Source organism: Ostrea edulis, chromosome 9 (assembly GCF_947568905.1).
Source record: "Ostrea edulis chromosome 9, xbOstEdul1.1, whole genome shotgun sequence".
In the NCBI taxonomy this organism is placed as follows: domain Eukaryota; kingdom Metazoa; phylum Mollusca; class Bivalvia; order Ostreida; family Ostreidae; genus Ostrea; species Ostrea edulis.
In genome coordinates this window covers 29,689,989-29,705,949 of record NC_079172.1, presented here as the reverse complement: position 1 = coordinate 29,705,949, position 15,961 = coordinate 29,689,989, and the positions used below count along the sequence as shown (strand labels likewise).

Genomic DNA, 15,961 nt, shown 5'->3' with positions numbered 1-15,961 from the left:
CAACTAGAATGTTGCCATCAATTATAGAATAACTTTATTGCAGACACTTTGGCATTGTTGTAAATGTTGCCCGTGTTCGGCTTGTTCTGAGGCGAGTTTTATGTAACGATTTTTATATAGTATTTTCTTTGTTAAAAGGTCCTAAAGCTTCCAAGTATCTTAATTCATACTTTGTGTTTTGTGCTTGTTTCAATACCGGTTTCCTTTTTCAAAACCGTGTTCATCGTAGTCCTGTTTGTAAAGTTACGGCGTGTAGTACTGGCGATAATTGTTTCGCTGTAAGAAACATTGTGTAACTCGTATGCATAAAATTGCTAGAGTTTTGTGTATCTTGTTATAATATGAAGTAACTAATATATGTATACATGTAACAGTATCTATGGATAATGTAAAGTAAGGTTTCAACCTGAAAACCTGTATGTATGTGTAAGTTTATATAGTATGACTTTATTGTCGTAGGTGCTACCTTGTAGTGTGTACCAAGTAACCACAGTATCGAAACCAAACACTTTGGGGAGCATCGACATGTGTGTTGTATCCACGTATGACAGCAGTCACCAGTGTAGTGGATCCGTGTTTAAGCCAGACGCCATTTGAGGAACTTTACGCTCAACGCCATAAAACCGGGACCAGAAACTTAAATATTTGTATATCAAATAAATATGTAAATTGTTTCTGTGACTTTATCATTTATCACATTCTAGCACGGTTATCCGTGACAACAGTGATCAATCTCATAACTCCTATAATGAATACAAAGTCAAGAGTAGGGCAAACACGGACCCCTGGACATACCAGAGGTGGGATTAGGTGCTAAGGAGGAGCAAGCATCCGCTGTTGACTGGTCACACCCGCCGTGAGTCCAATATCTTGATTGGGTACACGGAGTTATCCTTAGTCAAAAACATCAACTTATAGATGTATTGCCTGTACTGTAGCTCTATATTTACCCAAGCCATAACTACCATAATTTACAAAATTTCCTGGGGGAGGATGTTGATATGAAAGACAAGAAAAAAAATAAAAATGAAATTATGAAAAATCTATATTTCTGATTTATTTGCTAAATACAGTTCTCCTATGAAAAGGAAAAAATATAATTATATTCAATGAAAATTTTTGCAGTTGTTTACACATTTAATTTGACCCCAACCTGATACTAAAACCCCTACCCCTGGGATCATGAAATTTACACTTTTGGTTTTGGTATAGGACTACCTGATCATTCTAAATATCAATTTAGTTTCAATTTAGATATCCACATAGTTTCAATTTAGTATCAATAGAACTAAAGAAGATGTTATAGAAGTGTTATACACAAACACTATATACCAAGTTTGGCTCCATCTTGGAGTCAGAACCTTTACCCCAGGCAGTGATTTTTCTACATTTTTTACAAGGGTCCTGTGGCTTTCGAATTTGGAAAAATTGTCGACATTTCAGTCAAATTGGGAAAAATCAATTTTATCGTAAATAAGTTCTAAATTCATATCAAACATTATATTATCTTTATTTTACACATCTAATTTTCTTTAACTTTCTAAAAGTTTTAACTATTCTATCCTTTCATAATTTTATTATTGGGAAAAATGCAAGCTAAATTGGGGGAAAATTGGCAATTTTTAGGAGAGGAAAGGGCTGAAATTCGGACCCAAAATGAGCCTTAAAAAATCACTGCCAGGGATCAAGAAATTTGCAATTTTGGTAGAGGCCTTCCTACTCTACATCACTATATGCATTTAGCAGTCAAGATCATAATGCAAGCACGTTATTTGATAAATAACATAAGAGATATTTTACACAAATATTTACATGCAGTTTTAATGTTTTTGATCTTACAGTCATTGATTTTGTCTAAAATCTTCTATGTTTTGTATTTCCCACCGATATATATTGCATTTTGGGATTCCAGGATGTAAAAGAAGATGTAGTGCACAGACTCTGATCGACAATTGTTAATTACTGGCAGCATGAAGCAGACAGAGCTTAGTAGAATTTTACTTGTTATCATGGGGTGTTAATTACATTTTTGGGTGAATTTTTTATCAACAAATTAACGATTTTTCCCACTTTTCCAAAGACTTTGAATACTTTTCCTGATTTAATTAAGCATGGTTTTGAATAAAAGAAACGTGTGTTTTTACTTGGTGCACCAGTGAAAATCTGTGGCACACGTAGCATGAAGTGGAAGGGGTTGACATGAAATAACGTAAACAAGTTAACTTAAAATAACCTGTTTGAATTACATGAGTATCGTGCAGTATTTGATGAAGAACAGGAGCAAAGACAGGTAATCCATTGTGACAAAAGATAACTTGCATGGGTTATATTTTCTAAATAACTTGTTTGCATTATGGCCTTTACTGTTTAGTTTTCCTTACAGATTTTTGAAAAGTGGACAATATTTGGCAGTTTTTTCCCTAGGCCCCAGGGGTGCAGGAGTCCTGAAATTTACTTTAAGTCCCTCTTGTCTCGAAGATCCTTCATACCAAATTAAAAAAAGAATTGGAATGGTAGTTATCAAGAAGTTAACAATGTTCAATTGTTTACTGCACAATGGACGAAAACGGACGCTGATCATTTGCAATACTTCACATGAGTTTACTAAGGTGACCTAAAAATGCATTTATAGCACTCGTATTTTTGCAAACTGAAACTAAACATGGATTCAAAAAACTTTAAAAAGTATTACTCATTTAAGTAATCTATATGCAGTGGAGTTACAATTAAATGCATTTACTTTACCTTTAGGGGTTATGTTTTGTGAGCCCACTCGCACAATTAAACCACTCTGAACATCATCTATTCTTTGCTTCATAATACTGACAGTGTATCCATGCTTGCTTCTCCAACAATCTTGCTGAAGTTTGTTACAGCTGTTTTCATCACAGAGCTCAATGGAGCACTCATGCCCTCTTTCAATTTCTCCAACTAAACTTTTCGTGTTCGTGATACTTTCGAACTGAAATTGATCCAAATTACGTTTGCTTGTTCGGAGTAATTTCATTTTATGGTCAAAGTCCTGTACAAATGATTTTGGTGCTCCAACTTTTCCTATTACAATCCATTTTTCACGACTTTCTTCAACCTTTACCCCATGATCTTTTTGCCAATGCGACATGTGAAATTTTCTACAAAACGTTCCAAAGTTTTCATTGGTTATTGGAATGCTAACTGTTTCGATCTGAGCTTTCAGATGGTTAATAAATTTCTCTTTGATATCAGGTGTGACCATCACATTTCCATTGGCAAGAAACTCAAACTTGTCCCCAAACATTTCTTCGAGGTCCTTTAGGAATTTCTTATCTAAAATCAAATAAATGTGAGGAATCAATGATGCCTCTACACATTCTATGCTTCGTTTGAGTCCTGTAATGATACTCTTGCTGATACTCTTGCGTTTGTCTTTCTTTTCATAGTACAGTGTGATTTTAAATGTATCTTCACTTTTATTGCCTGTTATACTCAAGATGTGTTTTTCTTTCACCCTTGTCTTTACAAATTCCATCACTTCCTTCTTCTCCAAAAATAAAATTTCTTCATCTGATAGCTCGTGTAATATCTCTCCATTTTGTAAAATTGCATCTATTTGTTTGCTGCATTCTGTAAATACTGCATCACAATCACCTTTCCTGCTGCCCTCGACATGAATGTGATATTGGTCATCCAAAACAATTTTTACATCAGGGTATCTTACCCTCAATTTCTCATCTATATTGAAACATCTGAAAATATCTGCTTTCCTGATATCCAGTTCTTTTGACAGTATATAACCTGATATCTTTTTCTTTCTACAAGTATCACCTTCATATTGAGTGCAAGGTTTATCTCCAACTTCAGATACTTCTGACAATTTCCCAACCACATACAATTGCAAGGGTTTTTTATCATCTTGAAGTAGCAGTGTCCGTGGGAAATTTGAGTGACACCTATTCCGAAATTCATAAACACATTCCTCATCTTTCACTTCCAGCTTCCTTGCTGTAATAGCCATTTCCTGTGATAAACTATGGAGCTCAGACTTGAGTTCTGCTTCCAAATTTTCATTATTCAAATCCGTTTGAATAATAATTGAAATGTGATCGTTTGGATTAATCATCAACTTTTTTACGATCAAGTTTTTCTTTCTGAGTTTATTTCTATACAAGTCTGTAAATCCTGATCGATCCATTATATAGTTAAAAAGACAAGATTCTATCTCTTTTAACTGAAGTGTCAGTATCCTTTTTTCACCTGTGGATTGAAAAACTTCAACATAAACTTTTGCCATGGTTCGTATCTGTGGACCTCTCCTCACTACAAATAGAAATTGTTTTTCAATTATATGGTTATCGATATTGAGCTTAAAACATGGTCTGTAACAATAGGCCTATAAGTGGTTACTATGACATTTTACACTACCTAGGTAGGGGAAACTTTACTAACAAGTTCTAATAAGGACATACATACATTCATGATTTAGTGCACTATAGCATTCAACAGAGATATTTCTAAAATCAAACATTGCTCTGTCATGAACATGAAATACAAATGCACATTAATTTCATGATACTGTATAGCAGGTTATTTTGGTGAAGTGTTTACTTGGGGCTGTTCCAGTAAAACATACATGGGATGGGGGAAGGCACTTGAAAACTAGGATGACCACCCATAGAAGTGATTTTGGTGCACTCCTCTCCTCTCATAGGAGTTATGTCCGAAACACAAATAGATACAATATTGACAAACCAAACATGATATCGATAAGTACCACTCTAATAATCACATACCTTTACTGACGAAATCTTATCGATATCGAATCATGATCGGTTTTGTAATGGCTGTATAAGGACTAATATAGAATTGATTTCTTTTCCTGTTGATATCGAAATACGATCGATTTTCTTAATGAAGTGTTAGAACTTAAACAAGAGCCCAATGGGTCACATTGCTCACCTAAGTCACCTTGGCTCATATTTAAAGATTATCCCTATATATTCACATGTAATACTTTGATCCCTAATGTGGCCTCAACCTACCCCCCCCCCCAGGGCCATGATATTTACAAAACTAAATCTGCACTATGTCAGAAAGTTTTCATGTAAATGTAAACTTTTCTGGCACCGTGATTTTTCTTCAAAAGATTTTTAATGATTTTTCCCTATATATTTGTATATAAAATTTTGATCCCCTACTTTGGCCCCAGCTTACCCCCAGGGACCAGGATTTTTACAAACTTGAATCTGCACTATGTCCGGAAGCTTTCGTGCAAATGTAAACTTCTTTGGCCCAATGGTTCTTAAGGAGAAAATTTTTAAAGATTTTTTTTTATCTATTAGTGATGTAAAACTTTGATCCCCTAATGTGGCCCCATCCTAGCCCCACGGGTCATGAGTTTAACAAACTTCAATTTGCACTATGTCAGGAAGCCTTCATGTGAATCTCAGCTCTTCTGCCCCAGTGGTTCTTGAGAAGAAGATTTTTAAAGATTTTTCCTATATATTTTTATGCAAAACTTTGATCCCCTATTTTTGATGAAGTGTTAAAGTGTATACACAGACACAAACATGGGCATAGTTAATTTGTTTTGTATTATACAAGGCTGCCTAAAGTTAATTCTACGTTTAACGTCACCCGCGCGCTTAGGTTTCGGCGAAATTGCCGTTTTGAAAAAACAAACAAATCCGGATTTGAAGTAGTCATTCAGGTTTGGTTTTTCATTTAGCGACTTAATTTTAACACCCCGCGTAAGAGGGAAACGCACTGAAAAATTGGATCAGAGGTCCTTACATGAAAAAAATGGAAGTATATGCCACTATTAAAGTAAAGAAAACGTACAAAGATGGTTTGAACCGAACTAATCTCAGCGAGATTCGTCGAGGCTGGATATTTGGACTGACGCCTCTTCCGAATGTCAGACCAGTGTAACACAAAGTGATTTGGGAAATCTTGCTTGAACTTCAGCTGGTTTTTGCGATTAAAATGGGTTAAACTGAATTCCTTGACCGCTTCAACTGCTCGCCTTAGACATCCTATTAACTCCCTATCACAATGAAACATGCATTTTTTACCTTTACATTGTGTAAATCCCACAGTAAATAAAGATGGCTATTTTCGAAGCCACCACTTCATATTTACCTTCTCAACACTGAAGAGTTCTGACATACTATTTCATGACAGTTTGTACTACGATTGGAAATACGGAACTTACTGATTGATAATTACTTTGTACAAGGCATTTGATCATAAAAATTAAAAGCACTAAAAAGAAAACTGTAATATTTTAATCAATTCATTTGAAGGCGTCCTAAACTATCAGAACCCTGCCTTGTATTTGTAGAAGTGAAGGTACAATCCTGATCGTTTAGTTGTGGTACACCAAATTAGCATCTTCCTTTCAAAACTGATTAATGGTACATAGAAAATTGTATAATCAAAACAAAAATCAACACAAAACAAAGTAAAGCATAATTTAAACTTTAAGATGTGTCATTACAAAAGTGTTTGAAATATTGTCATCATAATCTTAATTTTAACTGTGAGTCACATGTGTCTAGCAACTGTTTCCACAAAAGTTTCCTTTAGTTTGCTATGTTTGTGGTGATGATGTTATCGCAGGTCACTCCTCTGCATGGTGTGTTCGCAGAAGGGTTACAAACCCAGATTAAGGAAAAAGTCTTAGCTTGGAAAATGCAAAAATTGACTTGGACTTCAAAATCAAATCCTACAATCCTACAATGTGTTTAATTTGACATATTACTTTTTTTTGGTCACTAAATTGGGTGATTTTAATTGACTTGGACTTCAATATAAAACCCTACAATGTCTATTATTTGAAATTGTTGATTTTTGGGTCACTGATTAGATGATTTTCAATAAATACACATTTGTTTAAAAATTCTGTTTGTTTATTTTTTTCCTCCCTCCCTCGTAGGTTTTGAAGTTTTGAGGTGACGTTAAACGTAGAATTAATTTTGAACAGCCATTATGGGTTGATTTCATTGTCATGTCATGTATTATGATTATAGCTTAAATAATTTATCTCCAAGGAATTTGTCTTTTCTCAGCATGATTAAGTTGTTGCAATATTGTAGAGTTTCAGACAGTTTCAGCAATTTGAATGTTTCAGACGGGACTCAGCAATTTTAGTTATGTTTCAGACTGTCTCAGCAACTTCTCTGAATGTTTCAGAAATTAAGAAATGTTTCAGCAATGCTCAAGGTGTTTCAGCATATATACTGAAACATGTTCAGCATTGATTCAGCACGAAAAATTTCAGTAAGCAACGTTTCAGTAATTAAGAAATGTTTCAGCAATTCTCAAGGTGTTTCAGCATATATACTGAAACATGTTCAGCATTGATTCAGCAAGAAAAATTTCAGTAAGCAACGTTTCAGATTTGTTTCAGATATCTTTCAGCAAATTTTCATGAGGGCATTACCTTTCATACACCGATTAAACCATGGTTAGCTGTCAAACAATCAATTGATTGGACAAGATTGTTGTTATTAACATGATAGAACACGTAACTGAGATGGGATACTCATAGATATACTCACAATATGTTTTGATTTGAATAATGCATACTAAAACCCTAATCTGTTACATGGAATTAACGGCATTAAAATTTATACTGACTGGACTACATTATCCTTGTGTTTGCAGTATTTCAAAGTCAAGAGTGTTAGTCCAATATCTTGCACATAAAACTAATTAATTTTCTTGCATATGTAGCACCTGGAGGAGCCCAGGGAGTTGGTGACAGGACTGTAATGCATGCTGACATAGACCCTAGGAGTTCTAAATTAGGTGGAAATCCAGCTCCGACAATTGGTGGAGATGGTGCCAAATCTGGATCTGGTGAGATTATTATTATTAAAGCATGTATTTGCATTGACAGGATATGAAATGCAGCACTTCATGTCGACATGCACTTCATGAAGTGTCACAGTTCATACCCTCATGTATTTTCAAATTTGAAATTTATTACTTAAATATAGTAAAGAAAGAACATTGTGGATTAAGGAATAAGAATTCCTACTGGAGGACAGACTAGGTAGTGGAAATTGCAAAGTGAAAATACCATATTGTGGGGTTTTGGCTGGTGGAATGTTTTTTATTTTAATTGAAAGAGATAGTGATATGTTAATATGATATGTCAATGATTCCAATGGTTATAGATGATAGCTGTTATTTTAAGAAGCTTAAATTTGGAGATTAGTTTTGTTAATTGGAAACTTGAGACCAAACTAGTCCTATAAGGGCTGTTCCATTATACTATTATAACATATGGGGTACCAGGGGAAGGCAGTTTTTAGCTCACCTGAGCTGAAAGCTCAAGTGAGCTTTTCTGATCGTCTGTTGTTTGTCGTCTGTCTGTCTGTAAAGTTTTTACATTTTCGACTTCTTCTCCAGAACCACTGGACCAATTTTAACCAAAGTTGGCCAAAAGCATCCTTGAGTGAAAGGCTTTCAAGTTTGTTCAAATGAAGGGCCATGTCCCTTTCAAAGGGGAGATAATCACAAAAATGCAAAAATAGGGTGGGGTCATTTAAAAATCCTCTTCTCAAGAACCATTGGGCCAGAAGAGCTGAAATTTACATGAAAGCTTCCTGACATAGTGCAAATTCAATTTTGTAAAAATCATGGCCCCCGAGGGTTGGGTGGGGCCACAATAGGGGATCAAAGTTTTGCATAAAAATATATAGGAAAAATCTTTACTCAGGTGACCTAAAAACATTGGACAGCATTCCCCTTGCAATATGCACAGCTCCACATTGTGATATTTCTTTGTACCAAGTTTCATCAAAATCCCCCAAAGCGTTCAGGAGGAGTTGCGAAGACAAAGTTAAAGGGACAGACGGACAGACAGACGGATGACAGCGGTATAGGATAATACACCCGCATCTTTATGCAGGTGTATAAAAAGTCGAGGCTAGATGTGATGTCACAATGCATGGTTTATGTTAGATGGTATTATATCCCCTGCGTTAAATGAACAGTCGGATCCTGTAGTTATTCTCATATATCCTCCTTTAATATTTAGATGTTTCTGGGCAATTAGCGCAAGGGGAATTTCATGAATATTATACGTTTTTAAATGAATCATAATTTAACGTACTTAACGTAATTATAATTATCACTTGGGACACACCAATGACCATTTCATGCTTCGCTCGGTCCAACGGTCACACTGTATACATATACTGTTTTAAAAGGGAGAAGTCCATAAAAAGAGGACTATTCATGATATTTTGGCTGCAAAGGATAAATTCTAGTCGATTCTGGTCCAGTTAATGACGCCTGACCTGCCAGGAAATGGCCATACAGTGCGCTATAAATTCTGACACCGGACAAGGTTTTTAAATAACTTGGAACATTCTGTGTCATGTGTATTGCATTGAAATGAAGCCTTAATATCATTGAAAAAACGTTTTATCATTGATAAATAGAGAATATTACATGCTAAAATCCATATCGTATGTCATGTATCAGCTCCAGTGGCCCCATATCAGCCCGAGGGTTGACATGGATCCTGAGGGCTGATATGTCATACGTTATGGATTTTAGCATGTAATATTCTATTTATCATATACTGCACTTTTCTTATACTTATCAACAAGAGGCCCGTGGGCTTAGAATCGCTCTTCTGATACATTGTATAACTGGCAAAAATTCTCACTAACCAAGATTCATCAATTAACAAGGTTTTATCAGATATAAACGTCAAATTCCAAAAGTAGGTCACAGTGACCTACTTTTTGGTCGACACACTTTGAAGACTCAAGAACCATCAACTGACAAAGTTTGATGATTGTAAGTCAAATAGTATCTGAAATATTCAAATATAGCCGTCAAAAACCAAAAATAGGTCACGGTGACCTACTTTTTAGTCAACACGCTCTGAAGACGCGACATGCATCAACTGACAAAGTTTGATAATTGTAAGTCAAATAATATCTGAAATATTAAAATATAGCCGTCAAATTCCAAAAGTAGGTCATGGTGACCTACTTTTTGGTCAACAAACTATGAAGACTCAAGATGCATCAACTGACAAAGTTTGATAATCCTAGCTTTCATAGTGTCCAAAATATGCATCTAAAATTGAAAATGTGAAATTTGATTGTCTGCAAAATTCAAAAAGTAGGTCACTGTGACCTACTTTTTTTTTTTTTTTATAAATATGTTTCGAGGCCTCTAGACACATCAACTTGCAAGGTTTGATGATTCTAAACCTCTCGGTATCTGAAATAACAACCTAAAATGTATTCATAAATGATTAGCCATAAAATTTAGAAAGTAGGTCATGGTGACATACTTTTCACATGACGCACTTCAAGGTCCCATGATCCATCAACTGACAACTTTTGATGATCATAGGCTCAAAAGTGTCCAAGATACGCATCAAAATCCATTTAACAATAATTACCTGCAAAATTCAAAAAGTAGGTCACAATGACCTACTTTTGAGACAACATGATATTAGGTTCTAAGATGCATCAACTGACAAAATTTGATGATCCTAGTCCTTATACTAAGGACAAAATATTAAAAAGTTTTAACAAAACAGAATTTAAGGTCAACTTTGAAGTGACCTTGAGACCACACCCTTTGCCCCAGGATGATGCCTTAAATTTTTTTTATCTACAACCTATCCTCATCCTTATGCGTAAGTTTGGTGATAAATTGCCCAGTGGTTCTTGAGAAGAAGATTTTTTAGTAACCACTACTTTTGTTTGCATTTTCCTAATTATCTCCCCTTGTTAAAGGGTCACAACCCTAGTTTTAGTACAAATAAAAGCCCTTGGGCCAAGGATACCCTGTGACAAATTTGACAAAAATTGGCCAAGGGGTTCTTGAGATATAGCCCTTTTTCCAGAAAGTTGACGCACACCGCATGCCACACATATGGCCATATGATTAGCTCTTTGAGCCTTCGGCTCAGAACAGCTAATAAATCTTGTATGCATACAGTATAGTGTTTTTTTAAGGGGAGGGGGGTGTCATCTGATATAGGGTTCGAGGGCTGTTTTTAAATGATGGTACTATTCTTTTTATCACATGCGGGTTAATCTATTGCACTTTAAAGATAGATGAAGAAATATTTGATACATTGCCTACCTTGATACATTGATTTACTATGGTAAAAACTTTGATTTACTATAATGGTAAAAACTTGATTGACAACAGCAAAAACTTAAAATTGGTTAACAACATAAATGGAAAAAACTTTGATATATTGTTTTACTACAGAAGACACCTTGATACATTGATTTACTATGGTAAAAACTTTAATACACTGATTAATACAAGCAAATACATAATTTCCGGCTTGATATGCATTTTTGCAATGCCGGTCGAATATGTGATATGGATTTTCGGACCGGTTGTTGATATTGGCTATTGTGACGTTACCCGTATCACACAGTGCAGAATCTGTATATGATAAAACTAATTTTATCTTGTTAGAAAATTTGAATAATTTGATGCGAGATATTTAACATTGTCATAATTAGATAAGTAAAGGAAAGATAACTCTTACATATACAAGAATAGTCACTCTTTCTCCCTAAGATAGCGAAAATTCAATTAATCATCAAATTTGTTATAATGCCATCAATTAAAAACAAAAAGGTGGCAGTTTATCGAAAGTTGACTGTATGTGGAAATGTCTATCATTACTATCTGTAAGATATCAAAGGCTAAAACATTTTAAGATAATGAACTCACCAGATCCAGATTTGGCACCATCTCCACCAATTGTCGGAGCTGGATTTCCACCTAATTCAGAACTCCTAGGTTCTTTGTCAGCATGCATTACAGTCCTGTCACCAACTCCCTGGGCTCCTCCAGGTGCTACATATGCAAGAAAATTAATTAGTTTTATGTGCAAGATATTGGACTAACACAAATGTTAAGGCCCACTCTTGACTTTGAAATATTGCAAACACAAGGATAATGTAGTCCAGTCAATATATATATTTATTATATACTTTCAATTTCATCTCTTCTATTTTCTTTAAAAGTTTGCGGGCATATATCACACAATATATGCCCGCAAACATTCCGGCCCGCAAACATTACGTCACAATCAAATTTCTACGCCGTTAATTTTCAAATTTTTCGTGTTTTTCATCTTTTACTCAGTTAAACTGATAAAGTTATTGTTAAAAATAAAATTATTGTTAGTTTCTAAATGAAATTGAAAGTATATAATAAAAAGGTTATAGACTTTGTATGGGAAATATGACGACCTCGTTTTTTGTCGCGAACGGACCTCGCAAGCTCGGTCCGGCTACGCGCCAAAAAACTCGGTCATCATATTTTCCCATACAAAGTCTATAACCTATAAATATTATTACTATAGTAACTTGATCCGAAGAGTCGGATCACGTCGAGTTGACAGGCGCGGATCATCAGATCCAACTCTTCGGATCAAGTTACTGTAGTATTGATAAATTTATTGTATACTCCCTTACGTATTTTAAATCCACATTTATAAAAATAATAAATGTAATCCAAATTATCAAAAACACAGACATACCGTGAAATTGTTTTGTGTATGCAGTTTCGTTTGTGACGCGGCCAATATTTTCGACAAATAATGTTGCGTTGATGCATTGTGACGTCATCAGTTTCAGAGGATACTGATACGGAATCAGAAAACCACAGTGTGGTGATCCAGAAAACCGGATCACACGCTGTGAAATCCACAGTATCAAAGAACGAAACATTGATGGGTATAATTATAATAAATTTTAATGTCGTTAATTCCATGTAACAGATTAGGGTTTTAGTACGCATTATTCATATCTAAACATATTGTGAGTATATCTATGAGTATCCCATCTCAGTTACGTGTTCTATCATGTTAATAACAACAATCTTGTCCAATCAATTGATTGTTTGACAGCTAACCATGCATGGCTTAATCGGTGTATGAAAGATAACGCAAAGTGTGTTTTGGAGAGGGAGGTGGCTGACCACACTAGCTACCTTGCCTCCATTTGGAGGGGGGGGGGGGGGGGGTGTCATCTATACTGAGGCAGATTTGAAATATTATATAGCAGCTGAATATCACATAAATTTCAACATTATGCATTTCTCATTAAGAGAAAATGCAAATCCGAGTAACATAAGTGTGGTTCTTTGGTCATCAATCCATAATAATTGTTCCAGCAACCAATAGGTGAATGAAAAGAGTAACAGAAAGAGAGAAAATGCAAAAGACCAGACCAGGATTTGAACCTGAGCCCCTCGAATCTCTAGTCAGGTGCTAGCTCTACTGACATTTGGAGTGTTTAGTCTTTGGTTAAACACTCCTGCCACTAGCTATCGAACAATAGAAAACCAATACACCCAAATAAATTGTTTCCGTCACACAATGTATACAAATGTCATGAAAAAATAACTAGAAATGACCTAATCTTTCTCAAAATAAGAATACCAACTACACAGATTTAAACATCTTCACAAGTCAAGGGTTATTGATTCGTTACCTTGCACTAACTCTTGACATCAGTCACCATTCAAAACATGGGCTCAAGACAGAGCATATGATTGGTTTGCAGCCTATAGCATGGAGCCAAACAGACAACGGCTTTTTTAATTGGTCAAAAACGTAACTAAACATGCATGGCATGGCATCTGTAACATGTTGTAGAATTTGAGACCGTCGATAGATTTTCGGAAGTTGATTTTTTTAAAGAAACGATTAGATGAAATTTTAGGATACAAGCTGCATGAAAACAATGATTGTCAAGTATGTTTATCGATTGTGTTTCAACAGATTGAACAAGTTATTTAAAATTGAAATAGAGTAATAAATAGCTACAACATCTACAGGGACGAAAATGTGGATTATTCATTACACCACATATAAAATCAACACGCAATGTTCCTGATGCTGAGAAAACCATTAATGTTTACTTTCAGTTTTTCCTCTTACCAAATTTGCATTTTAAACAAGGAATCTCATTGGATGATTTCATTTTAGCTTATTGTGTCATCCTTTGTCCCAAAACCATGTTTCAAATGGTGACTGATATCAAGGGTTAGTGCAAGGTAACGAATCAATAAACCTTGACTTGTGAAGATGAGATTTACATAGTATACAACATTTCCACAACAAGAGTACCACAAACGGTACAATATACGACCGTCGGACAGTGAAATTCAACCGAGAAGCATATTGTGCACTCTGAATTGATGCAACACACATTCTGAATAGAAAAGCCTTAATGTGGGTCATGGTGTACCCATCCATCTGACAGGTGAACTGATTATGTATTTCTCTGAGAGTGAGGTTGTGACAAAATGTCGGTGCAATATCTATGATGATAAAAAGTCCAGGAAACCATTTAATCTACTTTTAGCCTTCAAGTAGGTCTTGGTGCACCAATTAAGTTGAAATGTTTGAAATGTGAACTGATTATGTATTTCTCTGAAAGGGAGGTTGTGACTAAATTTCAGAGCAATACCTGTGACCATACCAAAAAAAAAAATCTGGAAAACTGTTTGACCTACTTCTACCCAAAGTACTGTAGGTCATAGTGCGCCAATCCAGCTGAAATGCAAATTGAACTTGTATTCCTCCAAGAGAAAGCCTTTGACTAAATATCAGGGCAATATCTGTATCTGTAATGAAAAAAGGCCCGGAAAGTATTTGATTTATTTTTTCCAAACAGTAGGTCAAGGATAGACCAATCCAGCTGAAATGCAAACTGAATTTGTATTCCTCCAAGAGGAAGCCTTTGACTAAATATCAGGGCAATATCTGTATTCATAATGGAAAAAGGCCCGGAAAACTATTTGACCTATTTTTTCAAAAAAGTAGGTCAAGGATGGAGCAATCCAGCTGAAATGCAAATTGAACTTGCATTCCTCCAAGAGGAAGCCTTTGACTAAATATCAGAGCAATATCTGTATCCATAATGAAAAAAGCTCGGAAACCTTTTTGACCTATTTTTAGCTCAAAAGTAGGTCAAGGATGGACGAATCCAGCTGAAATGCAAACTAAACTTGTATTCCTCCAAGAGAAAGCCCTTGGCTAATATCTGTATCCATAACGAAAAAAGTCCGGAAAACTTTAACCTACTTTTTGTCCTAATTTAGGTCATGGATGGACGGACCAATCCAGCTGAAATACAAACTGAACTTGTATTCCTCTGAAAGGAAGCTTATGTGTAAATTTTAGGGCAATATCTGTATCTGTAACAAAAAAAGTCCGGCAAACTGTTTGACCTACTTATAGCCCAAAAGTAGGTCAACGATGGACCAATCCAGCTGGAATGCACACTCACTCTTACAATTCTTAAGGGAGATATTGTGACCAAATTTCAAAGTTGTACATGCATCCGTTACGGAAAAAAGTTTAAAAAACATTACCCAGGACGGACGGCCAGCCAGATGGACGCACGGACAGCGCCATATAACATAATACATCCCGTCTCATGACGGGCATATAAAAATGGGTAAAATGTAAATGAATAGCCTCCAAAAAATCTCTGAACAAAATGCATCTCTGGATGGACTGACTGATAATATGAAACCAAAATTTGAAAGACACTGGTTACAGTCCTCTAATGATCTGCATTTGATTTTCAGTTCTAATGTTGATTCATCATGATCTTAAAGTTTATTAGAACAGTCACAGAGGAACTAACATGGACATATAATTTTGCAGATACCTCTTAAATGGACTCAATCATTAAAAAATTGCCTTTATATTAAGACAGATATATATTCCAGTAATAGATAGACAAAAAATTGAATATATATGTTAACATGCTATTTTTATTGTTATAGCTTCTCAAAAGTAAACATCCAATCCACATATAATCAACATTAATGAGAATGTATGCCTCCTTCTTTATTTTTCTTCATAATTATTATTTCCCCAAACAAATGGGCTGCAATAAGCAACATAGACTACATATCCTCTATCTAATGATATATAATCATTCATTTTGACAAAATT

At 35.1% G+C, this 15,961-nt stretch overlaps 1 protein-coding gene across 1 annotated transcript in view; it reads right to left on the bottom strand.

Annotated features, from left to right (window-relative positions):
- Positions 1-15,961, bottom strand: part of LOC125658961 (uncharacterized) — a 105,764-nt gene that overhangs the window by 65,854 nt on the left and 23,949 nt on the right. The window contains exons 5-6 of the mRNA XM_056150133.1: positions 11,713-11,838; positions 2,746-4,296 (exon numbers count right to left, since the gene is read on the bottom strand). Coding sequence (XP_056006108.1) covers positions 2,746-4,296; positions 11,713-11,838 — 1,677 coding nt within the window. The remainder of the gene's footprint in view (positions 1-2,745; positions 4,297-11,712; positions 11,839-15,961) is intronic.